Source organism: Rousettus aegyptiacus, unplaced genomic scaffold, assembly GCF_014176215.1.
Source record: "Rousettus aegyptiacus isolate mRouAeg1 unplaced genomic scaffold, mRouAeg1.p scaffold_m13_p_1, whole genome shotgun sequence".
In the NCBI taxonomy this organism is placed as follows: Eukaryota; Metazoa; Chordata; class Mammalia; order Chiroptera; family Pteropodidae; genus Rousettus; species Rousettus aegyptiacus.
The window spans coordinates 1,801,015-1,826,911 of NW_023416284.1; the positions used below are offsets into that span (position 1 = coordinate 1,801,015).

Consider the following 25,897-nt stretch of genomic DNA (forward strand, 5'->3'; position numbering starts at 1 on the left):
GTGAAAGGCTGCTGGGTGCCCTGTACCCCGTACCCCCCCATGGGGCCACCCCCGGTCCAGCTCCACCCGGCATGGGCGGCGTCTGGGGTCTGCGCCTCCGAGTGGGTCTCTGCTCCGCGGGAGGAGGCCGGCCACGTGGTGCGGCCTGAGTCCTGCTGGCTGCACCCGCGTTGCCCCGCCTGCTCCCCACCGCTCACGAAGCTTCCCCGCCTGGCCTTCCAGCCTTCAAGCAGAGCCCGCCCGCCATCCCCGCCCTGGGCTCCAACGTGAAGAAGAGACGGCATGGGGACGAGGACATGTACTACATGCACGTGAGTCGCCCGTGTCCACGGAGCCCGGGCAGCCAGGGAGGGCACCCCGGAGCCACGAGGGGCGGGCGAGAGCGGCCTGCCGCACCCCGAGAGCCGAGGCCCCAGGCTTTGCAGGTGGCAGGTCCTGGAAGGGGGAGCCAGGTCCTCGAGAGCCAGGCCGGACAGGGCCAACCGCCGGCACGGGCGGGGCCCGCCCTGGCGTGTGGGAAGGCGCGGATCCCCACGGGGCGGGGGCTTAGGGACCCCCATGTTCTGGGGTCTGGCGGGCCACATCCCTGTCGCCCAAGCCGGCGCGACAGTCACATGACGTGACCGCCCTGGCTAGTCACGCCGTGCACTCGGCTTTTCCACTGCTGAGCTAAGAATGAGGCCCTGGTTCCGGAAGCCCCGATTTGTTGACTTGCCCGCTGCAGCTCCCCACTTGTGCAGAGGAGGAAGGGGGGGGAAGGCTCTGTGGGAAGGGTGGGCGTGGTTTGTGTGCACAGGGAGACCCACCTGTCTGCTCCCGGGGAGGAAAGAAGGGGCACAGACTTCCAGCATGTGGGGTGTCGGGGAACCCTCAAAGCTGCAAGTCCAGGGGCCCCTGAGGCTCCCACTCGGGGTCTGGGGAGGGGAGGAGGCCCGCACGCAGCTGGGCAGAGGGTCGGCCTCTCTGCTCAGGTGCGGGGCCGGGAGAACTTTGAGATCCTGATGAAGGTCAAGGAGAGTCTGGAGCTGATGGAGCTGGTGCCGCAGCAGGTGGTGGAGTCCTATCGGCAGCAGCAGCAGCTGCTGCAGAGGCCGTGAGTGCAGCCCTCGGCCGGGGGGCAGCGCCAGACTCCCCCCCCGCCCCCCCCACCCCCCGCCCCCACGAGCGGTGGCCTCCAGGACGGGCAGCAAGGCTCTGTCCGCTGTCCCCTCCTCCAGGAAGCCTTCCTTGACTTCAGTGGTCGTGGCCATCACTTTGCCTTTCTGTTCCACCAAGGGGTGCCCCCAAGTGTCTACTGAGTGGAGGACGAGGAGGGGCGGTGCCACCCCTCCAATACTGCGGCCAAGAGCCTCCCCCGCTTCCCTCCCCACCCCCATCGCCCGGGTCCCGCTGAGGGCGAGCTGTGGCCGCGCCTGGGCCGCGAGGCTGGCCGAGGAGGGCGGCACTCTCGGACACCTCCGCGTGGGCGCAGGGTCTCCATCCCCCTGTGGCAGGGGCGCTACGGGCAGGTGACCCGATGGGCAAGAAGCCACCTGCGCCGTCACCAACACGAGCTGTCCCTTCTGAGCAGGAGCCCCCTGCAGCCTCCGTCCTACGGGCCCGTGAACAAGGTCCACGGGGGCGTCAGCAGGCTGCCCTCCGTCAGCCAGCTGGTGGGCCAGCCTCCCGCGCACGGCTCGGCGGCCGGGCCCAACCTGGGGCCCATGGGTGAGTCGCTCAGGCCCCGGGGACCCGAAGGGCAGGCCCGGCTCCGCGCACGCCTGCCCAGCTCAGAGCCCTTGCGCGCGGCTCTCAGCGGCGGCCTCCTCGGGCAGCTCTGGCCCCCTCGGTCTCACCCGACCTGGGGGGGGGGGGCCCTGCCTCTGACAGTCCCACCCACCTCTGGCCAGGCCCCGGGATACTCAACAACCACGTCCACTCCCTGCCAGCCAACGGCGAGATGAGCGGCAGCCACGGCGCCCAGCCCATGGTCTCGGGGGCCCACTGCACCCCGCCTCCCCCTTACCATGCCGACCCCAGCCTCGTCAGGTACGTGGTCGCTGCCGGGCCCTGCCACCAACACGCTCGCCCACTAGCCTCGGCCTCTTTGTGGCTCCCGGTCGACTGGCCGCAGCCCGGGGCGTCTCCGCATGTCGCGGGACAGTCCCTGCGCCTCGGTGGCTCTGCCATCGGGGGAGCTGACGGAGGCAGACAGAACGTTGGGGGTGGGCGTCCACCAGGGGTTGGGGGGCCCCCAAAGCCAGGGTTCCTCGGAGGCCGTGCCCCGGGTGAGCACGTCTGCGGCGCCGTGGCGGGCGGGGTGGCCGGGCCTCGTCCCCCCGAAGGCGGCGCCCACACGGCCGGGCCACACGGCTTCAGCGTCCACCAGGGGTTGGGGGGCCCCCAAAGCCAGGGGTTCCTCGGAGGCCGTGCCCCGGGTGAGCGCGTCTGCGGCGCCGTGGCGGGCGGGGTGGCCGGGCCTCGTCCCCCCGAAGGCGGCGCCCACACGGCCGGGCCACGCGGCCTCACGTCACGGGTTCTCCCCGCAGTTTTCTGACGGGACTGGGGTGTCCGAACTGCATCGAGTATTTCACCTCCCAGGGTCTCCAGAGCATCTACCACCTGCAGAACCTGACGATGGAGGTGAGGCCCGGCCCCCCCAGCCCGCCCAGCCCCCCCGCCCCCGCCGCGCCCGCAGCCCTGTCCCGTGCGGCGGCCTTTCTGGCTCCGTTTACTGTCCTCAGGGTCTGCAGGGGGGCGGCTGCTAGGTTTGGGCGACGCTTCTCCCGGAGCCCACTGCACGTCCACACCCCCGGCTTCCGCGCCGACTCCGCCGGGCCCCCAGGCGAGTCCAGCTGTGCAGGCGGCGGGCTGGCCAGGACGTGTCCAGGCCTCGGGTGGCCGGAGAGGCCGTGTAGACTTGAGAGTCTTCTCTCATGCCTGGATCTGGCGCCCAGCGTCCAGGCCGCCTTCAATTTCTGGGGACAGGCTACTGCCGAGGCACAAAGCGCTGCAAAAGGCAACGGCCAGAGGGCCATTTACGCAGGGAGAAACACGGCCCCCAAGCGGACGTGCGGGACAGGGAAGGCCCCGGGTCTGCAGTGCATGCGGCTGGCGGCACCCTGGGTGCCGGTGTCCCCCGGTTAAACGAGAATGCCGGCCAAGGAGTTCCTCCCGAACCGTGAAGCCACTGAACTGGCGTGAGGGTGGCCGGGGCCACATGCGCTGTGAGCCACGGGACGCGCAGGCCGAGGGCCCGGGAGACACAGCTGTGGCCCGGGTCCCGGGGGCTCCAGCGCAGTGGCCCGGAGCCCTCCACAGCCCCTGCTCCCCAGCCGCCTGGGCTGGCCCCCAGCCCAGAGCCCCGGGCCGTTCTCAGAACCAGGGCTGTTCGCTCAGCGGGCGGCCCCGCCAGGCCTGACGTCCCTGGTGCCCCGCTGCTGGGCCCTCTCAGCGCCGCACGCCGCTCGCTGGGTTGTGGCGTGTGCCTGGTGTGTTAGGGGCGTGTCAGACAGGATCACTGGGATCAGCTCTGGGCTCAAGGGGCAGAGGAACGGCAGGCTGGGAGGCTGGGAGGCGGGTGGTCCTAGGGGAGCAGGTATTGCGAGGCTCCACCTGTCACTCTGGCTGTGACGAGGTCCCAGGACCCACACAGCCCAGGCGTGACCTCATCAATAAACATGTGCACACTCACACACGCGTGCACATGCACACACGTGCGTGCACACGAATGCGCGCGCACACACACGGGTCACTTCGCACGCTGGCCGCCTCTGCCCGGCCCCAAGAAGGCGGGGTGTGGCCAGACCCTCGGACAGGGCGGCTCCAGCACTGCTGCCCTCCTAGGCCCCTCCGAGCCGCTCTGAGGCCCCGGCACTGCCAAGTTCCAGGACCAGCTGTGGCCCTCCGCATGGGGGGGGGGGTCCCCTGCGGGGGCAGCGGGGCGCCAGGGCGGAGCCCCCGGCCCCGCCTCCAAGGCGCGCATGCGCGCTCCGCTCGCTCCCGCAGGACCTCGGCGCGCTGAAGATCCCGGAGCAGTACCGCGTGGCCATCTGGCGCGGCCTGCAGGACCTGAAGCAGAGCCACGACTGCGGCGCGCAGCAGCTCCTGCGCTCCGGCAGCAACGCGGCCACCATCTCCATCGGGGGCGCGGGCGAGCTGCAGCGCCAGCGCGTCATGGAGGCCGTGCACTTCCGCGTGCGCCACACCATCACCATCCCCAACCGCGCCGGCCCGGGCGCGGGCGGCGCGGCGCCCGACGACTGGGCGGACTTCGGCTTCGACCTCCCGGACTGCAAGTCCCGGCGGCAGGCCATCAAGGAGGAGTTCACGGAGGGCGAGGCCAACTGAGGCGCGCGGGGCGCAGGCAGCCCGGGCGCCCGACAGCCGGGCCACCGGCCCCGCGCAGGGCCCGCAGAGCCGGACGGCTGCGGCCTGGAGCCCCGAGCAGCCTGGCGTCGTCTCTGCCTTTCTGTCAGAAACTGCCCTGGGCGGCAGGACCTCGGGCTGTGCCCGCGGAAAGGCCAAGCCCGGGGGGCAGAGGCCGCAGACCGTGGGACTGGCCTCCCTGCGTCCCCCTTCGGGACCCCGCGGCTGCCTGGCCCGCTCCTGCCGGGTGGAGGGCCGGCCGCTGTGACGGCCGCGGGACAGCGTTCCGCCTGGTCCTGGGGTCCACGGAGCAGCCAGCCGCTCTGACTGTCTGAAAGACGTTTGTTTTCAAGTAAATGCGCCAGACTGCCCCTGTCCAAGGCCGGGTCCTGACGGTCAGTCTGTCCTCGCACACTTGACCGCTGGTGCAGACCCGCTACAGTGACCTTGCACTTCCTGCCCCAAACGAAAACTCGACCTTCGCTGGACATGGAGGAGACGGGGCGGAGGGTGCTGAGGGCCTGGTCCCTCCCTGGGGCCCAGGAAGCCTCTCGCCAGCGGCCACCAGCCGAAGCCCGTGCCAACACCGCTGGCCGCAGTCACCTGTCTCCCGTGACCCTCTCAGCAGAGGCGTGGAAGGCTCGCCCCCACCCCCACTACTGGAAATCGTCAATATTTGATAAAATGATACCCTTTTCTACATGCGGGTCAGCCTACTTTTTCTTTTAGCTCATTCTTGACATTCCCAGGTCTAAGGCAGCCAGCGGGGCCGGGACAGCCGAGGGGCACCAGGCCGAGGCAGGTGGGGGTCCATCCGAGCTCCCAGATGGCCCAGAGCAGGGGGCGCCGGGGGAGGGCACTGGGCCAGGCTGGGGAAGCCCCCCTCCCCCGGGACAAGGCCCCTCTGTCCTCCTTGCAGCCCTTGCAGCTCGGGAGAAAGGGTCGCGGGGAGGGCCTGGTCCACGGGACAGCCCGAGGCGGGGGGCGGGGTCTGGCCCTTTGTGAGGCACCCAAGGGGTCGGTGGGCTTGGAGACAGCTCCACACACCCACCGGATGGGGCCGCTTGCAGCCTGTCTGCCGGGCAGGAGCCGAGGCCACAGGGAACGGGGCGGTGGGGGACGACGCGAACCCCTCACTCAGGCCGGCGGGGCTCGGGCACTCCTGACGAGCGGGAAGCCGAGACGTAGCCGGCAGCCGCCAGGTGCTCCCGTCCCTCCGCCTGGAGCCCGCCTCACGGTCCTGGTTTCGGTCCTGCAGGCCTGGCCGCGCCTCTCACCACAGGGGGCGGGGCCCCCGGGGGGGGGGAGGTGTGGCCCCAGCCCTGATTCCCCTTTGGGGTGGTCCGTGTTGCCATAAAGCACAGAGCCGCCCTCGGTTTGGGAGGCTGGGGTGGGGTCGGGGGCGGCCTCAGAGCCGACTCACTCAGAATCTGTTCAGAAGTCGCAGCACCCCCTGCCCCCCGCATTGGAGGGGCAGTGGGGTCAACACGTCGTGTCGTTACTGGACATCCAGGCTCTTCGGAAGGCCGGAGGGGGGAGGGGCGAGGGGTGGCAGTGGCCGAGTGGTTCAGAGCCCCCCGGCCGCTGGGAGCTGTCCCGACAGGAGTGGACAAAGCCACAAGCCACCTCGGCCCCAGACCCACCACCCCAGGACCTCGCCGCGGGAAGGCGTGGGCACGGGCAGAAGCGCGGCCCGGGTCCGCTTGTTCACGAGCAGTGGTGCTCTGTGCTGCCGCGGGGCCCGTGCGGGGCCAGCGCACCCCCCTCGCCCTCCCCAGGGGCTCCTGGGGTCACATTGGAGGTCAGAGCGCCCTGGAGGCTCCGACCACGGCCAGAGCTGAGCCCTGGGGCGAGACCCAGCCCGTCCCGGCGGGCTCCGGCTCGGGCTCGCCAGAGGCGCTCGGCTCCTGGGAGTCCCGGTGTCCCCAGAATACAGGGCACGGCCGAAGGCTGCATTCGCCGCCACAGACCCGGGCCACTGTGGACAGGGCATGGCCGTGCTGCCCACATGTCCTCGTCTGGCCCTCGGAGGGCCCCAGGGTGAGCGCCTCTCCCTGCCATTTCACAGGCGAGGGGACTGGGGTGCCGGGGGGTGGGGGGAGGGGGGGGCTGGTCCTGGCTGGTGGCGGAGCTTGGCCGGAGCCTGGCGCCTGCTGCAGCAGCCGCGCCCTGGAGTCCCCCAGCCATGCCCCTTCCCCGACCTCAGGAGCGCAGGGGTGCACAGACCCGGCGGGCACGTGGTTGGGTCCTTGGGGTTCGAGTGGCTGCTTCCTGAGCACGTTCCCGGCGGCCCGTGCCACGGGGCCCCCGCTGGTGCTCCGGGGAGGGTGACGTGGCGGGCGCAGGTTCGGCACGGCGTGGAGTGGGGGTCCGCCCCGCAGGCCGCACTCGGGCTCCCCGGACCCTGCGAGGCGGCGTCCTCCGGCCCGTCTCCCTTCTGGCTGGTGGAGGACGGGCCCTGGAGGGACAGGCGGTGACGAGATCACGCAGAAACTTCGTCAGGGCGAGAAAAGAAACAGTGACAGGAGCCACAGTCCTCACGGGTGTGCGACGCGTCCCGCCGAGCTGGAAGACACACCTTCAGGGGCGGGAGGCGGGGGTCCCGGTGCTGAGGGGCGGGAGGGAGCGGCCTGCGCAGTGGCCTGGGAGCTGAGGGGCCTGCGCCTGACCTCGGTGCACTGAGGGTGACCCGCGTCACTGCCCACACCGGCCCGGAGGTCGCGGCGAGACCCCGGGCGGCCAGCCAGCCCCGGGGGCGCCCCCCGCTGCTCCGTCACGGGGTCCCCGGTCGGCCGCCAGGCCTGGGCTGCTGGGAAGCTGTCATTTCGTGCAGGTTTGGTTTGCTGGTCAGGGGCCCAGGTCCCCACATGCACGGATCTGGGGCGTGGTGAAACTCGTCCCTCAGAACAAGTCACACAAACACCTGCTTCTCTGCTAGAAAGGCGGGAGGAGGCCACCCCTGCCACGTCCCCGGGAGGAGGGGACCCGCCCCGCCCCACAGGGCCCCGCTCCGCCCCACTGACCCCCAGGGAGAAGGTCTACGTTCAAGCAGGGAGAAGAAAATGTTTTTAAATATCACGTACAGTATTTTATCATAATTTTTAGGAACGATATTACATACTATCATTGTGCAAAAAATTCAGATCCTTCAGGAGTGGCTGGGCTCTGAAGTACTGTTGTAACCGCCCCCAGGAGGCTGGGCGACCCCGGCGGCCTGCACACGACGCGGCCCGCTGTGCTCGACCAGCCTCCGCGCCGGCCGCCCCTGCAGAGCCGGGCGCTCGGAGCAGGTTCCGGTCCGGTTCTGCCCCGCGCTCCCCCAAGAACCCCCGAGGGCGCCCCTCACTCACCAGGCCCAGGGGCATCACCAAGCCGCGATCCTGTCTCTGCCGCGTGCTCACGCGAGCCCGTCGCTCCGGCCGCGAGCCATCCTGGTCCCAGGCGAAGAGACCGTCACGCCTCTCGGTGCCGGGCGCGTGTGGCTGGGCCACCCGCTCTCAGGCAGGGGCCCGGGCTCGGGCCTCTCGGGGTTCACGGTGCTGCCGTCTTGACCACCGAGACCTAACTGGTTCCTGTCGCAGATCCACAGCTGACTGGCTCCAGCCACTGCGGTCACTCGAAGGGCCCCGAGCAGCTGCTCCTGGGACACTGCGGGAGGTTCCATCCCTGGACACAGTGTGGGTCTGGACAGATTCAGGGCAAACTCCGAGGCCCCCGAGAGCCAAAGACAACCCCTCCGGTGGGGCTGAGGCGAGGCCACCGGCCCAGGCTGGTCCGGTCGCCCCCGCCCCGGCCTCCTTCCCCACGCCACTCAGGTCACAGTTCCTCGCCCCCCGGGCACGCGGGGATCCCCATCGCTTCACGCACGTCAGAGCTGAAGACCTTTCTCACGTGACTTCAGGCAACGACGAGCATCACCTAACCCTGGGGGGCCACCCAGCGGACCCGAAGACCCCATGCAGACGACGCTCAGACACACCTCTGATGCACGCGGAACGCGGCTTCCCCTTCAAAAGCGGCCCACCCACGGCCGGGCCCCTCACGGGACAGGGGCTCCGTGAGGCCCCCGCATCCTCCCTAGAAGGCGGCCCAGCTCGGGGGGTCCTGAGAAGAGTCTCAGGAGCTCCCAGTGCGCCTCCCGGTAGCTCCTGGCCTGGGTCTGGGGGTCCAGTGAGAGGGCAGGGCCCTGGCCAGAGGGGTCGGGGGGCGGTTCAGACTGTCCAGACGGAGGGAGCCCCAAGAACCATGCAGCCGGGGGGTGTCAGACCACCTTGAAAGGGCGATGGCTGGGAGCGGACGGTCTGTGTGGCAACGTGTAACGGGGGGGACATGGCGCTGTTCGCCAGGTCCCGTGTGTGGCGCGCTGTGACCGCGGGCGTCTGTGAGGTGCGCGCGTAAGGACGCCGCCTTCGGAGGACGTGCCCGGCAGCGGCGCTGGGACCGAAGACCGACCCGCAGCCATCGGGCTGGGAACCGGGGCTCTCGCCAGAAACGGCCGAAGCCAGTCCTTAAGAACTCAGCAGGTGTTCGCGGAGCGCCCGCTGCTCACAGCCGCTCACGGCGCCGCTGGCTTGCTCGTCTCGCACGCTCGCCCATGTGCGCGGCCGCCGGGGGCCGCTGCGCCCCTGTCGGAATGAAACTCCGCGTCTGTCGCGATCGCGCTGGCCGGGGCGGAGGACGGGGACGTCACCTCCAGTCTGTGCACGCGGCTCGCTGTCACTGCTGGCTGCCGGCCAAGCCAACACGAGCCCCCCTGGAAAGTTCACGCCGATCGCACCGCGCCCGCGTCTTCTGGGGAGGCCGCGTCTGGGCGGGAAGACATTTTAGATGCTACAGAAGTTAACTGAGGCAAATTGCAAAACTTGACACCCCCCAAAAGCATCAGCAGTTTCCTTAAAAGCCGGGTGAACCACGTCACGGCAGACAGAAAGGCGAGAGAGGGAAGGGAGCTGTCGCTGGCCAAGGGACTGGTCACTCGGGTCGCACCTGGTGGGGTGGTGAGGCCCCTGGGGCGTTCGGAGCACGGAGGGACCTGACCCGACTTTCGTGGCCACTGAGCGGGGAGGCGGCCGAGGGGAGCCAGGGCGAGGCTGAGGTGACAGGCCGGCCAGGACCGGAGGGGGTGCGGGCAGCAGGGCAGGGGCGGCGGGTCGCCTCCGAGCAGGGGCCGACGGGAGTGCCGGTGAGCTGCCCGCGGCGGGTGCAGACCAGCCGGGGAGCCGAGGGGACGAGAGGGGTGGCCGGAGGGATGGAGGCGTCTGCCGGGGGCGGGGGGGGGGGTTCAGCCTCGGGCACGATGCGCACCCGCCACCCGTGTGGAGACGCCCAGCAGGGCTCCGGAGGCCGGCGGGACACGGGCGGTCAGCGGGCCTGGCCGAGGGGAAGGCGGGGCCTGGGGGGTCACCCGGGACTCGGGTGGGCTGCTCCCCCTCGGCAGGGAGACCTGGGGACGGGGAGGTGAGGCACGCCGGGTCCAGAAAGACGGGGGAGCCAGCTAGGCATGCTCCAGCAGCGTCCCTCCAGGGAGCAGCGAGGGGCCACCTCGCCGAGCTCTGATGACCGAGGACCCCGGGCTTAGCCACACGGGGTCAGCGGGTAGCCGAGGAGGCAGAGGCGAGTTCTGAGGTCACCGCGCCTGGAGCCGCCGCCTCTAGTCCTTCCAATGACCACTCTGCGCACTTAAAACGCCCACGTGGCTCCCGCTTCCCACAGCGACCTCCGGACGACGCGCAGATCGAGTCTGGAAGACACCCGCGTCCACGGCAGGGTCGGTCCCCAAAAGTGGAAGCAAGCCGAGCGTCCCTGACGCGTGGACAGGTGCGCAGGTGCGGACCGGCCACACGACGGGGCGCGGCTCGGCCTGGACAGCGAGGAGGTTCTCCGACACGCCCGTCACGGGTGGCCCGGGAGGACACCGTGCTGAGAGGGACCAGCCGGCCCCGGAACGCCGAGCCCTGCGGGTTCCGCGGACAGGCTCCTGCGCACAGGCCGGGGACGGGTGCTCCGGGGTGCGGTGCCCTCGCCCTCGCCGGGAGCCCGTGCGCCTGCCAGAAGGGCGTCTCCCCCACAGACGTGTCCCCCGAGTCGCTGTGCTCCATCGGGTGCTGCTCCCCTGCAAGTCCATGCGCTCGACTGCATAATCATGTCAAGTCAGCTTTTCCCGGCCCATTGTGGGGGCCACTAGGCCCCCGGGGTGCACGGAGACAGCAGTGTCCTCGCTGAGGGGTCCCGGGGCGGCCGACGGGGCCTCCAAGGGGTCTCCACTCCAGACGCGGTTGGGCGAGGCGGGGCATGCTCCCCACGGGGTCCGCCGACGCCCCGAGAGACAGCTCCCTCAGGACCGGGTGAGGATGATTTCTCAGGGTCCAGGCCAGTACAACAAGTGCCACTTCTCATTAAAATGTCACAATTTCAAACCTGCAATAAGCTCGTTTAGCACTTTCATACTCGGCTGGAAAAATGGCCTGACAACTTCATTAATTTTTTAATAAAATTTTCTTGGAAAGGAGTGTAGTATGCATTTCCTTCAGCCAGCAAGAAAAGGCCTTCCCACCCCCACTCCCGCCCACACGGGGTTCACTTCTGGGCTGTGCATCTCTTCTCGGCTTCTCTTGGTCAAATCATCTCTCTCCTCAAGGTCACCTCATGATCTGGAACTCTGTACATCGCTTTAAGGATGGAAAAACGGAAGATGAAAAGATCACGGCGTGAACCCAGGCGGCCCCTCCCCGCGTCAGGAGCAGCCCCGGGACCTTCCGCGCGGCTGGACATGCCATCCTGGCTGGACTCGCGCCTGCCGGGCAGAGAGCCGGGGTCCCGTTTAGAGGGAGAAACGGACGTCGAGTCGGCAGCTGCCCAGTGGTGCTCCGGCCCCATTTCTAGATTTTGAACACGAGGCGGATGCAGAACGGGGCGAATCCCCCGAGACGGGGAGACCAAGCCCCGCGCCGAGAGAGGAGGGTCCCCGAGATGGGGAGACCGAGCCCCGCGCCGAGAGAGGAGGGTCCTTGGGGGAGAGCCGAGGGAGAATTCGGCCAAGAGGAAAGTGTATGAAAGAAAAGACTGGAGAACGCAAAGGCAAAGACCCAGGACGAGGCCCAAAGCCCCGCGTTGGGGTGCGGGGGGGGCCAGTTCGCACGACCCGCTCCAGCTCCTACGGCCTAAAGGCTTTGCTCGCCCACGCCCTTCGACGTGGACGGACAGCGACGCGGCGTGGAAAGGGAGGACTGCGTGGGGCGGACGGCCTCCCGGCAGCTCCCCGCCCCGAGCCCTAGGCTCTCGCGGCTCCGGCCACAGACAGTGAGTGATTTTACTTCGCGTGGGGCAGCCGCTGAGAGACGCGGCTTCCCCGTCGCAGTGCGGGGAACGGGCTGCCAGCCACCGCGGCAGAAACGTCCCCTTGTTCCGCAGGTGCCCCCCGCCGCCGGCCTGGCCGCAGCCCCGACCAGCACGTCGCCATCTCCGAATGTGGCCTGAGTTAACACTTTAGCTCCCCCGCCTCCTCCCTGCGTTAGGGCGACTTCATGGGGCGCGGCTGCGGAAGAAAGGGGGGTTCTATGGAAAGCCATCTCACAGGGTGACCTTGACCTAGAAGAGAGGTATGAGAACTCCGCGAATCGGCTCAATATTGAACCAGGTTGTCCTCGGAGCCGGCCGCGTGCTGCGAGGCAGGGAAGCCCAGCTGATGAGCCGACAGCCGGACCGCGAGGAGCCTGCAGAAGGGAGGAGGATGTCGCCGGGATGATTGTTTTCCGCCGTGAAGGAAAACAGGAAGACAAGGACGCTAAGCTGCTGCCCACGCACGTTAAACGCGAACCGCGGGTTCCACCCCTCCCCCTGCAATGTCAGCAGGAGGCATGTCTAGGCGTAGGGGACCTCGGAGGATTCGATGTCCCTTGTCCTGCGCCACGAGAAATGCTCGATGACGTTTCCGGGCTGAAGGGAAGTGTGTGTGTGTGAGAGCAAAGACGACTTCTCCTCTCCCTCTCTCTGAAAGACTGTTAAAAGCAAAGTGTACGGCATTGTCCTGTGAGACCTACCGCAGGTGCGTGGTACTCGCGTGGTCCTCGTGACAGCTAGAACATGGCGGGAGGATGGCAAGGACCCAGCTGGTCACGGTATTTCTGCATTTTACACGAAGTGGCGCAGTATCGACTCTGCGGCGTGGTGACAAGTTCGGGAGGTAGACGGCGAAAGCTAAAAAACGGGTGCGAAGGGGTAAACCCAAAAGTCCGATGGGTCAATCAGAACGAAATTCTATAAACTATTTGACAACCCACCCACCCCCCCCAAAAAAAAAATAATAAGGAAAGGGAGGGAGAGAACAAGAAATATATGGACAGAGAGGAAAGAAAGAAAGCGCAAACCCACAGCGAACCACGTCAATAATCACAGTGAATGTTAGCGAACGATCCGGTTCGAAGAGGTAATCGGCACGGGTCAGCGGACCCACGCCGCCTGCGAGAGATGCGGATTAAACGTAAAGACGCGCAGAGGCCGAAAATGGGTGGGTGGAAAACGGCGCCATCTAGACACGTTGTCAAAGGCCTTTCATTAAGGCGAGGGCAGATTCGTGAGGCGGCCACGGCCACCTTACGTGTGCGACGGAGCCCCGTACGCAGAAAGCCGCACTCACCCGATCAAAGGGGGTGACAGGATTCGACCGCCGCAGCCGAAAGGTCTCAGTGGCCCTCTCGGCAAACGGAGAAAAGTCCGGACCCTTCCGCCGCCCCCGCCTGGCTGCCGCCTGTGAAACACGGCGCGGCGCCGACTGGCCTTGGGGCGACTCAGGGGCGCCCGGCTCGGCAGACAGACTTGGGGCGCAGGCGGCACAGAGATGCAGGAGGAGGCGAGGAAGCGATTAGGAAAGAAGACGCTGGACCCCCAAAGGGGGCATCGCTGCGGCCTCATGTGGCGACGAGTGCGGAGTCGCCCACATCCGTTTCAGGGTTCAGGATGCCCAAGTGCTGTTTCCCTCTCCGATGCCGCGGGGCGACACTGAAATCCGTGCAGGGTCCCCCCTCGCTCACGTGCGCTCACGCGCCCTGCAGCCTCTGACCCAGGGCCCTTGCCGGTTAGACCCACGTGCACAGCCGAGGGCGGAAGTCGAGACGGCGGGGCGCACCGTCCGTGAACCGCGGGAGGACACCCGGGAGCTTTGCGCCCGGAAAGGACCCTTCGCTGGGCCGGACAGGAGGCCGCCAGGGGCGTGCGGCCCTGGAACAGGCCGGAGGCCTCAGGCCCGACGCTCCAAGTCCCTCTGAAGCCCCGAGCCGGCCCCGACCCGCCGGCGAGCGGGGCGAGCTCGGAGGCCCCACGGGTGGACGTGGGGCGGCCCGGCCGTCTCCTCGGAAAACCTGGCTGTGCTCCCCGCCTCAGGGGCCGGGTGCCCTGCAGGATGGGCCGAAAGGGCGTGGGGCTCGGACCACAGTTTCCTTTTAGCTGAGACAGACGTCACCGTTTTAAAGCGCGTGCTCGGTGGCACGCAGCATGGTCACGCTACTGTGCTGCCCGCAGTCGATCCAGTTCCAGAACATTCCCACGGCGCGGGAAGGCGACAGCGCGCCTGCTGGGCCGCCGCTCCCGCCCCTCCGGCCCCCGGCCCCGGCCGCCGCCAGCAGGGCCCGTCCCCACGGGCCGGTCCCGGACACCGCGCGTCCATGGGCCGCACAGAGCGCGTCCGGGAGGCGGCCTGGGCGGGTTCACACCAGCTCTGCTTCCCGTCCCGGCCGGGCCCCGAGTCTGGGGCGGAGCGGCTCTGGCGAGGCCGCGGACAGGCGCCTCCCTCTCCACCCTCGCCCCCGCCCCACTCTGTTTTTTAAGAAAGCGACAACCTCAGGGGTTAGGAAGCGCTTCCGGATTGCGGATTTTAACCAAGGGCGTCTCATCTTCACGTCGCAGCCACCGACCCGGGGCCGGGTTTTCAATCGGCAAAAACACCGCTGAGGAAACAGCGGAGAACAGGACTCGGCCGCCGAGGCCTCCGGCCGCGTCTCCGCCTGCAGCTCCCGGGACCCAGGGGTGCAGCTTCTGCGTCCCCCGCCCCGTGGAAATCAAGACGAACGCCCTGCTCCGTTTCCATGGAGACGTCTGTGATGCCACACAGGGCTCCCAGGAGCCCACGGGACCTGGCGCTTCGGAGGCCGGTCTGCCCCCTCCGCGCCGCCGTGGGGTCCAGGCTGCCCTCCCCCGACGCCCTGTGCAGAAGTCACCTGGCCGCCGCTGGGTCGAACCTCGGTCCCTTGTCCCCGCCTCCTGATGCTGTATCTGGGGACCAGCCGGCGCCCGAAGCCCGGCGCAAGTCCCCCCGCCAGCCTGATGGAGAAGGGCCTGCAGGCCCTGCGGGCCGTGGCCGACCGGGACCGCCAGGCCCCGGAGTGCAGACTCGGCGGGACACAGAGCGTGCTCCGCGAGTCGGCTCACGCCGCTGGCTGGTTCTACCGGCGGCTGGTACGGGCGCGAGGGGCCTGGGAGGCAACCCGCTTCTCCACCTGGAGGAAGGCCTCGGGGTGGCCAGCCCAGGGAGCCCCAAATTAGTCTTGGTGACATCGCGATAGGTAGATCCCCGGGGGAGCAAGGAGCAGAGGGACGATGGGTTGCCCGAGCCTGCCGTGGGGGCGGCTCGACAAGGAGCAAAGCGGGGGGGCGGGGGGGGGAGTTAGACGGGGTCTTGGCTGGTCAGGCTCGTGGTCTGTCCTGCGTGGAGGGAGCCGGAGGGGCCCCCCCTCCGCCCCACGGGCGTCCTGAGTGGGCGGCGCCTGCAGCTGCTGGAGCAGGGTCCCCGTGCCCGTCCTCGGCAAGCTTGCGGTCGGCACACGTGCCAGGGCCCCGCCACCCAGGGGTCCCTTTTCCCACTCCAGCAGAGTGACTCGAGGCAGGACTCCAGCCCGGAGGACACGAGCTTCATGTTGGAAGTGGAGTCGCTGCGAAAGATGTTTCTCCAGAGACCCGACTGCCCCCAGTTCTGCACGCGAGCCACGTCCATGTCGCATTACGGTGAGACCCGCCAGGGAGGCCCCCCCCCCGTCCCGGGCTGGACCCTCCTGGCACCGTCCGCCTGCGGGGTGGCCCCTGCTGCTTCCAATCCTCCGGGACTGTCGCCTGCCTGGGGCCGGGGGGGGCCGGGGGGGGCCGCCTGCCGCTTTGGCTGTTGGTAACCCTCTCCCCGCCTCCTGGCTTTTCTACGTTCACGCACCAGAGATTCAGCAGGGTTGGGGATGAGGGAGAGGGAGAAGGTAGAAGATTCCGGAAGCTTCTGGCAAGAAGTCCATGTGGCCAAAAGTAGCTCGTTAGGCGCCGACATTGAACGGAGGCTTAGCCACTGTGCCGTGGACCCCTCAGACATGCGGCTCAGAGAGGGCGGTGGAGCCATCAGCGGTGACCGGGCGCGCATCGGTCAGGCCAGGGGTCACCCAGACCCCGGCTTCCGGACCTCGGCCGGCCCCGTTTCCCCACACGTGGTGCTGTCCTGACGATGCCACGGCCTGTGGCCAGCAGCCCCGTCGCTGGGTCTCAGCCAGGACCCCACCCACCGTCCAGGCTCCAGCCTGTCCTGTCACAGGGCCAAGCCTTGGGGAGCGGCCAGCGCCTCAGGACCCAGCTCTGTGGGGAGGGCTGAGGGACCACACGGAGTCTGTGCCCCCATAACGCTCAGAGGGCCCCGCCATCGGTGTGGCTTGCGACACCGTGGAAGGGCGTCTGTGACCCTTTGAGGAGGAGCCCTTTTTACAGATGGGAACGCGGGTCCACCCCCAGCCCCGGGGAGGGCTCGCATGTTTGCGGAGATTGAGCTGGCCGGTCAGAGTCCAGTGGACGCCCCAGCAGCGGGCAGGAGTTGTAGCCGTGCTGGGGTGGCTCGGTGGAGTCCCAGGGCGCAGTCCCACGGCGAAAGGTCGGAATGACAGCGCCGGCCTCGGAGGGCTGGGAGGGCGTGTCCTCCGCAGCCATGAGCCGGCGTCCGTCACCTCCCGCAGGCTCGGCCATGGAGGTCACTCTGCCCCGGGACGTGTGCGCTGGCTCCGAGGCCTGGAAGATGACCGAGGACGTGCCCTCCGGCCAGAAGGGCTCAGATGTGCAGGCGGACGGTGAGCGCAGGCCGTGCCGGGCACAGGGGTCCTCTCCTTGGCCCCCAAGCCCCGAGCGTCTGTGCCTGCGGGCGGCCGGACCCCCGCTCTCCCTAGGGCTCCTGCTCCATGCAACGCCCCTCCCCGGCCCGCCTGCCTGGCCCCATGTCCCTTACATGGGGTGGGGGGGGCCCTGGGGTGCGTCCCCCTGGAGTGGAGAGACCGATGTGCCCTGTCCTGACAAATGCATTCACTTTCGCTTATCCAAGATGCAGCCACACCCAGGTGTCCCCTTTGCCTGAATGCGAGGAGACCTCTGGAATGTGTCTGGGGCCATGAGTGCACGGGGCTGACCCCCTCGTCCTGACTCCCAGGCTCTGGGCATCCCGCAGGGTGCTTGACGCCTCCCTCCATCTCCCCAGCACACGCGGGGCCCGGGACAGGGCGGGCAGCAGCGGCTGGACTGGGAGCTGCAGAGGAGCCCAGCTGGGCAGCGAAGGGTCCCTGACGCGGGTCCCGAGGGGTGGCCGTAGCGTGGAAGCCGCCACCCGGAGCCCAGGCGGGGCCTGACCGCCCGCGCCCCTCCGCAGAGCACCTCCTCCCCTTCAGCAAGAGCGCCTGCGAGTTCCAGTACCTGCGGGAGAAGAGCGAGCTCCAGACGTGGAGCCCGGTCGCCAGCAGCCCGGTCCTGGCGCAGAGCCGCCTGAGAAAGCGGGTTCCGTGGTACATCTCCGTCATCCACGAGAAGGTACCGCAGGGCGCGGGCCCCGGCGGCCCCGCGGGCTCTGGGCTCTGGTTCCGGAATCCGGTGGCGGGGCACGCGGGTCCCAGGTCCCCAGTCGTGGGCCGCGCCGACCCCCGGGCCCCTCCTGCGGCGTCTGTGAAACGGGTGCTTTGCCGAGCCTGGGGCCCTGTCTGTCGCCGTCCAGAGGGTGGCGCTGTGCGCCTCAGCGACGTGTCGGCCAGGCCGGCGTGTGTCGTGACCTTCGGCCTTCGCACGCCTCCCGACTGACCCGGGCGCTGCACTTGGTAGAACGTGTTCTGCAAAACAGCGGACACGCAGCTCGCACGCCAAGGCCCGCCAGACGCCGACTCCACCCGCGCTCGCGGGGGAGCCTGGCCCACGACGCGCCCGACTCGTCCTCCCCTCGCGCGATTTTGGCGCCGGAGCCATTTGGCCTCGTAACCAAAAAAGGCTGGGACGAGTCTCCCCTCTTTCTGTTCAGTCTGCATAAGATCAGGGATTTGTTTGGTAAGTTCTGAAGAATTCGTCATCGAGGCCATCCGTGCCTGGAGGTTTCTACGCAGATGGATTTTAAAATAACACATTCAGTTCCTTTTAAGGTATCCAGACCCCTGCGCCCCACGCCCGCCCCCCTCGTCCGGCTCTGGGAAGCGAGGTGTGTCTGTGCACTTGTCACGGCCCAGCCAAAGCTGCAGGAGAGTTCTGGTTTCCAGGCTGGTGAAGCTTCAATGACGATTACGGAAATGACTAGCGTTGGGCGGTTGGTGGGTGCACGGTGGGGGCGGGGGGACAGGGCCCCCCTGGCGGGGTCCGCGAGCGCTCGTTTCACGTTTAGGTCCAGACACGACCTCTGCATTTCACGATCGATCTCACGGTCTGACGAGTGTTGATATCCTTTGACCAAGCGATGCCACGTCGGGGAACTCGCCCAAGGACGCCCTCAGGCGGAGTCGCGTGCAGGCGTGTAAGAGGATGTTGCCCGGGATGCTGTCACGAATTTGGCCAGCGGGAACGGAGCTCTCAGCGCCTGTGCGTGCACGGCCCGGGCGGGGGATGGCTGCCGCCTCGGCTGCCCCCGGGGGAGCTCGTCTCTGCCCGTCCGTGGTCGTCGTGGGCAGGGGCGTCTCCCCGGAGGCGTGACCGCCACCGGGGGGTGGCAGAGACCCGGCGGCCGTGGCTGGGACCAGCGTCTGCCCCCGGGGATCACTGTCTTGTTCGGGACACTTACATGCGGCTAAGCCGCCGCGGCCCAAGTCAAGTCGTGGTGTCTGCGTGACTATTCTTCTCTTTAACCCAACGGCACGAACGATTCCCACACGCCCTTCGGAGACCCGAACGTGAAGTCGCCTCCCCGTAGCCCTTCTCTCTGTCATTTCCTTCGCTCTGCATCCTCTAAGTTTCATTTGTGGTTCTTTCTCGGAATTCAAGAGACGGATGCTTAGATCCTGGCTTTTCCATTGTTTCCCGTGGTAGACGCATTTTTAAGGCTATAAATTGTTCCTTAATCGCCGCTTTAGCGGCACGTAACATCGCTGTGCCCAAACGTTCATTATTGTTCAGCTTAAAACATTTTCTAACTTCCTTTGTGATCACTTCTTCGACGCGCGGGCTATGCGGAAGCCTATCACTTAATTTCCAAACATTTGGGGACTTTCTAGTTACCTTTCCCTGCAGAGTTCTGTGTGGAGCATCTCCCTTTAGTATTTCTCTAAGTCCAGATCTGCTGAGGCAGACACGTTCACTTTGCCTTTACCCGAAAAAAACAAAAAATCCTCTGATGCTGTCTTCCATTTTGAAGAACTAAGGGCCTGGCGATTTGGAGAATGGGAGGCCGGGGGCCCGGGGTGGCACTTGGGGGAGTTGCTGGGTAGGTGTGGGCCGCACGGAAGACTGGTGTCCTCGGTCACAGTTGGGGGGCTGGCCAGGAGCCAGGCCGCAGGGCGGGCTGCGGGGAAGGCCCTGGGCCAGGGTTTGGACCTTGCTACGGCGCGGTGTCGCTGCGGTGAGGCAGTGGACACGGTGGGCTCGGGGCTTCGGGTCCCAGGACCGCGGTCGGTTCTTCCTGGACCTGGAGCTGCCGCCCTGCGGGTGGCCGGGCGGGGAGAGCATCCGTGGCTGTGTGGCACAGGCCGCCGTGCTCTGTCCAGGACCACTGCCTGTCCACGCTGGGGGAGGAAGTCCGGCGCCTGTCCGAGCTGGAGGCCCAGGTTCAGAAGAAGGACGAGGAGATCCTGGCGCTGCAGGAGGAGAAGGAGGCCCTGCGGAAGCGGCTGCAGTTCCTCCTCAAAAGCAAAGGCCTGGCCGCCAAGGTGAGCGCAGCGCCGGGTCCCCCGGCGGTCCCAGCGAGCGGCGGGCTCCGCTTCCGGCGCATCCGAACCCCCGGGGACCCTCGGGCACCCTGACAACGCCTCCCGGGCCAGGTCATGGCTCTCTTGGGACTCCGTCTCCCTACCCATGAGGGCCAGCTCCCCGGCACCCTGGAGGACGGAGGCCGCCTGCAGGTGGAGGCCCCCGATTCCCGGCCCGTGGCTGGCATGAGCCTGACCTGTTTGGACTGCGGGCGTCTGTGTCCCTGCCTATAAACCGGGCTTGGGGCTGCCGCCCTCCCCAGGCCTGGGAAGGGGACTGGACGAGGTGGGTCCAGGTGGGGCCCAGGCGCAGCTCCGTGTGGCCCCGAGGAGCAGTCACCTGGTCTTTCTAAGATCTGAATTTTTTTCCATACCTGAGACTACAGCCCAATTTTACGGCGGGAGCACACATGAGCTGGGTGGGGGGCTTTGGAACACGGCCGAGTGCCCTGGACACCTCCAAAGAAAACCGCCCAGACACGGAGGTGGGCTGACCGGCGGGCGGGGGCCGCAGGCACCTTGGAGGCTCGGAGCACTATGCAGACTGCGCGGCTGCAGAGGCCAGAGCGCGGGTGGGCGTGTCTGAGGCTGGTCTCTCCGCCCTTCCAGATGGCGGCTGCCGGCTGCCGTCTGCGGGTCCTGACATGGAGAGGCTGCCGTCCTCCTCCCAGGAGGGCAGATCTGGGTAGCGCATCGCCTGGGGGGGCTGGGGGAGCACCGTGGAGCCCCGCGGCTCAGGCGGCAGGCGTCTCGTGGGAGCCACCTCCCGAGTCGGCGTCACGGCTACACGGGAGGCTGAGCCCCCGAAGGCCTCCTGCTGGGATGGGGGGGTGGCACAGCGCTGGAGGCAGGTGCAGACTGGCCAGCTGTGGACCGAGGGGCGGCGAGGTCCCGCACGCAGCCCTGACCAGCGGCCCTCCCCCGGGCGCGGCCCTGCCTCCCTGGAGGGGCGCAGGTGAGGGCGGAGAGCAGCTCCAGCCCCACGCCCTGGGGTGCTGGTCGCCTGCAGCCCCTGAGACCGAGGCTCCCTCATCTGGGCGGGGGGGTGGGTGGTGCAGCACCCAGAGTGCTCCTTGCCCCCTGTGCTCCCCTGGGGGCGCCCACAAGCCCTGCCTGACGCCCCTCCCTTCTCCCGCATGCAGGAGGAGTGTGCCGCGGCGGACAGAGGCCGGGACGTGGAGGCGGGCGGCGAGGAGGAAGAAGGCCTGGCCAGGGAGGACGAGAGGCCCGCGGAAGACGGGGCGCAGGGCAGGGCTGGCGGACAGGCGGCGGTGCCGGGGGAGGGGGACGGGGAGCAGCTGGAGCAAGATCTGGAGGAGGAGGAGGAGCAGGGGGACCAGGACAGCAGCCGGAGGGCCTGCTCCCTGGACGAGGCGTTTGAGGAGGAGCTGATGGCCCAGCTGGAGGAGTACGAGCAGGTGATCCAGGACTTCCAGGCGGAGCTCGAGAGCACCAGGACCAGATACTCCCTGGCGACAGGTAGGGCACCGGAGATGCCGAGGCCGGGCCACGGCCCGCCCGGGGCTGGTCCGAGCCGGGAGCCGCGTGAGCGAGCGAGGGGGGTCGCTGGTCCTGGCCCCGGCCCCGCCTTCATCGCCGGCCCGGTTCTCGCCCCTCCCCCTTCCCGCCGCTCACTCAGGAGCCATCCTGTCTTTACAACGACAAGTGGACTTCCAGGAGTCACAGCTGCAGAAGGTCAGCATGGAGAACGAGCTGCTGCAGACGGAGCTGCGGGAGCGGAAGCAGCAGCTGCAGGCCATGACGGACAAGGTGGCGGTGGCCTCGCCCGCCCCCCATCCCCGCACCCCCGCCCGGCAGCTCTGGTCGCCCGGTTTCCATCCCACGGATGGAGAAGCTGAAGGCAGAGCAGCGAGACCCTCCCAGGCCACGCCCCCAGCCGCCCTCTGGCCTGAGACATCACCCTTGGCTCCTGGCCACTTCTCAGGCACCTCCTGGCCCCTGAGTCCCCGGGCCAGAGCCCACCCACGCTTCAGGAGCTGGCTGCTCCCCAGAGCCCACTCCTCGTTAAGCGTGTTTAGTTTTTATTCCACACAAGCTTTTTTTTTTTTTTTTTTTTACCCACGGAGCTTAAAGAACCAGACAGCCCCGCAGGCTTGTCATGCGCAGCAGGAACACCCCACCCTGCCCTTCCCGGGCACCCCGCCCCCTCGGCGACCTGCCAGCTCCTCTCGCTGATGATTCAGGAATCGCTCTCCCTGTCTCCAGGCAGCACTCCCCACGCCCGGCCCGGATTTTCCTCGTCTGAGCTCCCTCCGTCCTCCCCGCCCCGTCCCAACACCAGTCCGAGCTGACGCTGCGTCCGCGCGGCGAGGGCAGCCGTGGGTAGCACGGGCGCCGCCCCGAAACACGAGCTCGCGAACCAGCACCAAGATTCATGCACCGCGTCTCCCACAGCTTTCTCTTTCTTGCGCTACTGCCCTATTCTCTCTGGAGCGCATCCTCCAGCTGTCTTCTGAGGGAAGGTGAGCGGAGGCACAGTTGAGGCCACGCCACACGGCTGCAAAGGTCTCTGCCCCGCGGGCACGGAGTCCGGTTCATCCCGGTTTGGAAGGCGTGTTCCCTCGGCGGCGCGAAGGCTTGGCTCGCGTCTCCCGCCTTCTGGGCTTGCTGGCGGGGAGCCCCAAGTCGCCCTGGTCTTTGTGCTTCCAGACAGCACAGTTCTTGGTGGCGGCGGCTTCCTCTCCGCAAAGTCGCAGGGTCCTGTCTTCGTCCCAGGTGTCCCGAAACTTTGCGGAGTTGTGCCTGATGGAGGGTCTCTCTTCACTGTCCCGGGCACTCAGGAGCCCACTGGAAACCCGAGTCTGTTCACGCGGGACCTTTTCTTTGTGGGCACTGTCTTTGATTTCCTCCTCTTTCCCCCGAACCTTCCCCCAGCACCCCAGCGCGGGGCCGGCGGCCCTCCCGTCTGGTCCCCTTTCCTTACCTCGCCTTTTCGTTCCCCTCTGGGGTGGCTCCTGGGTTGTCTGGGCCGGCCCTCCCTCTGAGTTCTGATTTTGTTATAACGTTTACAGTGCCCGAGGTCCCTCTCTCGTTCTCCGAATGCCCCTTTCTCTTTTCTCGACGGTGGTATCTTCTCTTACCGTGATGAGCGTGTTCACGAGCGTCGTGGTTTTTAACTTCCGCACCGTTTCTCCCTCCCACGAGTTGCTTTTGTATGTTCTGGTCTGTCATCCACGTGAGGCCTTGGCGCCAACGTCAGAGCACACGGCGACGGTCTGTGCGTCACGGCTCGGCGGTGTGCGCGGGCCTTTCTATCGAGCGTTCAAAAGGAGCACTTTTAGGTCTTTCCTCTTGGTTTGGTAGATTCGTTGGGATCTGGGAAACCGGAAAGATTTCTTGCCTGAGAAGTGCGCGCTTCGCCCAGTGGGGAAGGAGGCTGCGGCCTGCACCGCTGGCACCCGCGCCCCACATCCGGAGCCTGGCGAGGTCTCGTGCGGGGGGCGGGGGCGGGAGGAAGGGGCGGGCACTGGGCACCTCAAGGTCCGGACGAGTCTGTGGCTGTTCCTGACACCAGGCCGCCTCCTCTCAGCCGCCTCACCCACACGACCGGCACCGCCAGTTTCTGAGACTTTTAGCGACTGGAAAGTGCAGACTGGGCTTGTTTCCGGCTTCCCCTGTGGTCCTCTCGGGGTCCCGCGTCCTCGAATCTGCTCTCCACCCGCGTTGTCCGCACTCTCGCTCCCCTTCTCCCGTCCTCGCCGCAAGTCCCGCTGCGGCCCCGCCTGACGTTCGGGAAGGGAGACGTTAGACGCGGGCGTCCCAGCTGCGATCTCGCCGCCGTGGGGTCCCCTGAGTCGCCCCTCGTCTGCCTTTCAGTTCTCCAACATCCGAGAAGACAAGAAGCAGCAGGAGATGGCGGGACTCACTGAGAAGGACAACCTCATCCTCCGACAGGTGACCGCGGGTGTGGCCGGCTGGCCGGCCCGATGCAGCGGCCAGGAGCGAGGGAGCTGGCAACCCCTTCGCGGCTGAGTCAGGGCCCACGTTCCTTAGGCAGCACCCCACTGGACAAACTCGGAAGGGCAAATGCACAACACAGAGGCGCCGCACCACTGCTGGGTCCAGATCTGACTCGAGGAACCTGGAGTCGGCCGTCTTTGGGGGAAGGAAGGGTGGGGACAGGTGTCTTCAGTTTGGGCCAGGTGGGCCACTCCGCGGTCCTCCCCGGTTCTCCCCCAGCAAGTGTGGGAGCTGGAGCAGGAACTTGCCAAGCGGGAGCATACCATCTCAGAGTTCGATGCCAAGGTCAGCCAGCTGCAGGTACAGCTGAGCCAGAGCCAGAAGCTCCTGCAGAGGCAGCAGCAGCTGCAGGAGGAGGCGCATAGCAAGACGGAGACGGTCCAGCAGGCTGAGCAGCAGGCTCGCGTGGCCCTGGAGAGCGCCCAGTCCAGGGTACGCTCGGCTCCTGCCCTGAGGGGCCAGCCCGGCAGCAGCGGCGGGGGCAGCAGTGGGCGACCCAGAGCCCCGGGGCCCTCGCCTGACTGAGCACGGGGCGGGGCGCCCAACAGTCTTGCGAGGGCTGAAGGCTGCTGGAGCAGGCAGGCCCTCCCGCTGGGCGAGGGAGAGCCTTCCCGGGGTCAGGACACGGTGTCCGAAGCTCTCCTGGGGGGGGAGGGCGGCCTGGCGGTGGTTTGGCACTTTATTGCCGGTTTTTGCTGTTCTCAACCACGTGTGTTCTGCTTTTTCAACCGACGGAAGGTGGTGGGGCGGCAAGTCTTCGGGGTCAGGCCGCCCCGGGCCTGGGTTTCGATCTGCCAGGGTCTAGGGCGCAGGCGGGCCAGGCTGATCTCGGCGCCTGGTTCCCAAAGCTGTGGGGCGTGAGCATGGCCCCACCTGCAGGACGGCGGTGGGGCGCGGGGCACCCGCCTGCCTGGCGCAGGGTGGCCACGGCGCCTTCTCTGCTTGCAGCTTGAAAGACTAAGGAACAAGATCATCCAGGCCACCTTCAGCACCTTAGGGACTAAGTCCTTGGCCACCGAGATCTCCGACAATGACATCCTGGACGCCTTGCAGGTATTTGCGGCACAGAGATGCCTCCCGGTCCCCAGTGATGCGGGGGAGAGGGGGGTATCCAGGAGCCAGGAAGAAGGCTGTCCTCCGTCCACGCCTGACAGCAGCAACGGGCCAGGGAGCCTCAGGGAGGGGGTGGAACAGCCTCCTGGTGCGGGACAAAGGGACAGGACGGACACACCCGAGGCCTGGCGGTCTCTGCGTCTCAGGACTGCATGAGTGGATTCAGTCCTGGCCTGAGGGCTGAGCTGCCCTGCCCGGGTTCTGTGCCTGGATCGGCCACGGCGGGCGGGCGTTCAGCACAGACACCGGCCAACGCCACAGACTGGGGTGTTTACCCGCTCAGTCTGGACGGCCAGGTGGGGCTCCTCCCCGCACGCGGGGTGCTGCTGCTGCTGCCGCCTCCCGGAGGGGGCGGGGTGGTGTCCCAGCCCAGGCGGCGCCCGTGCCTCTTCCAGAGAATCATCTCGGAGAGGACTGACTACTACAACCAGCTGAAGCAGAAAGGCGTCAAAGTGCCCCCCCTGCAGCAGTCGGAGATCTCGTCCTCCGCCAGCAAACCCAAGAAGGCGACCGCCTCCAAGTAGTCCCGGCCCGCGCACCCGGGGACCCAGCCGGAAGCGGCCGGGGGTCCCGTCTGTGCACTGACTCAGAATTAAACCCGTCGTTGGCCATGGTCTCATCTTTTTCTCCCCCAGGACTCACGTGGGGAGCTTGGGCTATATCGACAGCCCCCGCCTCCCATTTCAAAATTCACTCTGGGGTCCGAGCATGACCCAGCACCCGTGGCTCCTTCCTGGGGAACCCCACACTGAGGGAGGTCCCCTCCTGCGGTCTCAGGTGTAGGAGGCCGGTCTACCGCATTCAGTTCCCACCCCACACAGGTCATCCGCGGCTGCACACGCCTCTGAGGGGCCCCTGATGCGTGCACTCCCTGCCTGGGGCTTGGCCTTGCTGGCGCGGCTCCTTTGGGAGATGGTGGGCAGGGTGGTGGGTAGGATGGGACCGCTGTCCCTACCACCGCTCCGGGGACAGAATTCCAGGAGGGCAGGCACGTTGCCTGTGATGCTCACGGTCGTCTGTGGCAGGCCCATCGCAGGCACGTGTGGAATGCAGGAGGCTCCGCCCACACCTGCCAACCGCCCGCCCTCTGCGCAGCACCTGTCGCCGAGGGCGGGCCGCCCCGGCCTTCAGCCCCTCGCAGCATGGAGCCCCAGTGACCGGCCCCTGAGCCCCGCAGGCCCCAGGGCGCCCCAGCCCAGCCGCCTGTCTTTCCGTTCAAAGCAGGCGTCTCGGAGGCTTCCAGAACCCCACTTCTGCGCTCGGGCCCGTCCTGGTGCGGTCGGGGTACGGCCGCGCGCCCA

The 25,897-nt window shown here is 67.7% G+C and overlaps 3 protein-coding genes across 3 annotated transcripts in view; 2 read left to right on the top strand and 1 right to left on the bottom strand.

Moving 5' to 3' along the window:
* The window catches only part of TP73 (tumor protein p73), a 43,826-nt gene extending 38,797 nt beyond the window's left edge, over positions 1–5,029 (top strand). The window contains exons 9-14 of the mRNA XM_036227942.1: positions 223–311; positions 972–1,093; positions 1,571–1,707; positions 1,890–2,028; positions 2,529–2,622; positions 3,988–5,029. Of these exons, the coding sequence (XP_036083835.1) occupies positions 223–311; positions 972–1,093; positions 1,571–1,707; positions 1,890–2,028; positions 2,529–2,622; positions 3,988–4,329 (923 nt within the window). The 3' untranslated portion in view covers positions 4,330–5,029. The remainder of the gene's footprint in view (positions 1–222; positions 312–971; positions 1,094–1,570; positions 1,708–1,889; positions 2,029–2,528; positions 2,623–3,987) is intronic.
* A 1,120-nt stretch (positions 5,030–6,149) lies between these two features.
* On the bottom strand, positions 6,150–8,011 carry LOC118604040 (basic salivary proline-rich protein 2-like). The gene is made up of 3 exons (XM_036223836.1): positions 7,839–8,011; positions 6,926–7,224; positions 6,150–6,805 (listed from the first exon to the last, which is right to left on the bottom strand). Exons 1-3 carry the CDS (start codon positions 8,009–8,011, stop codon positions 6,150–6,152), a joined length of 1,128 nt encoding a protein of 375 aa, XP_036079729.1.
* Positions 8,012–8,676: 665 nt separating this feature from the next.
* Positions 8,677–25,506, top strand: CCDC27 (coiled-coil domain containing 27). Its single transcript, XM_016144358.2, has 12 exons — positions 8,677–8,741; positions 14,625–14,796; positions 15,207–15,342; positions 16,320–16,430; positions 17,000–17,157; positions 19,302–19,463; positions 20,645–20,981; positions 21,142–21,272; positions 23,340–23,417; positions 23,703–23,915; positions 24,432–24,536; positions 24,992–25,506. The coding sequence occupies exons 1-12, from the start codon at positions 8,677–8,679 to the stop codon at positions 25,118–25,120; spliced, it is 1,797 nt and encodes a 598-aa protein (XP_015999844.2). The 3' UTR covers positions 25,121–25,506.
* Positions 25,507–25,897: the final 391 nt, after the last annotated feature.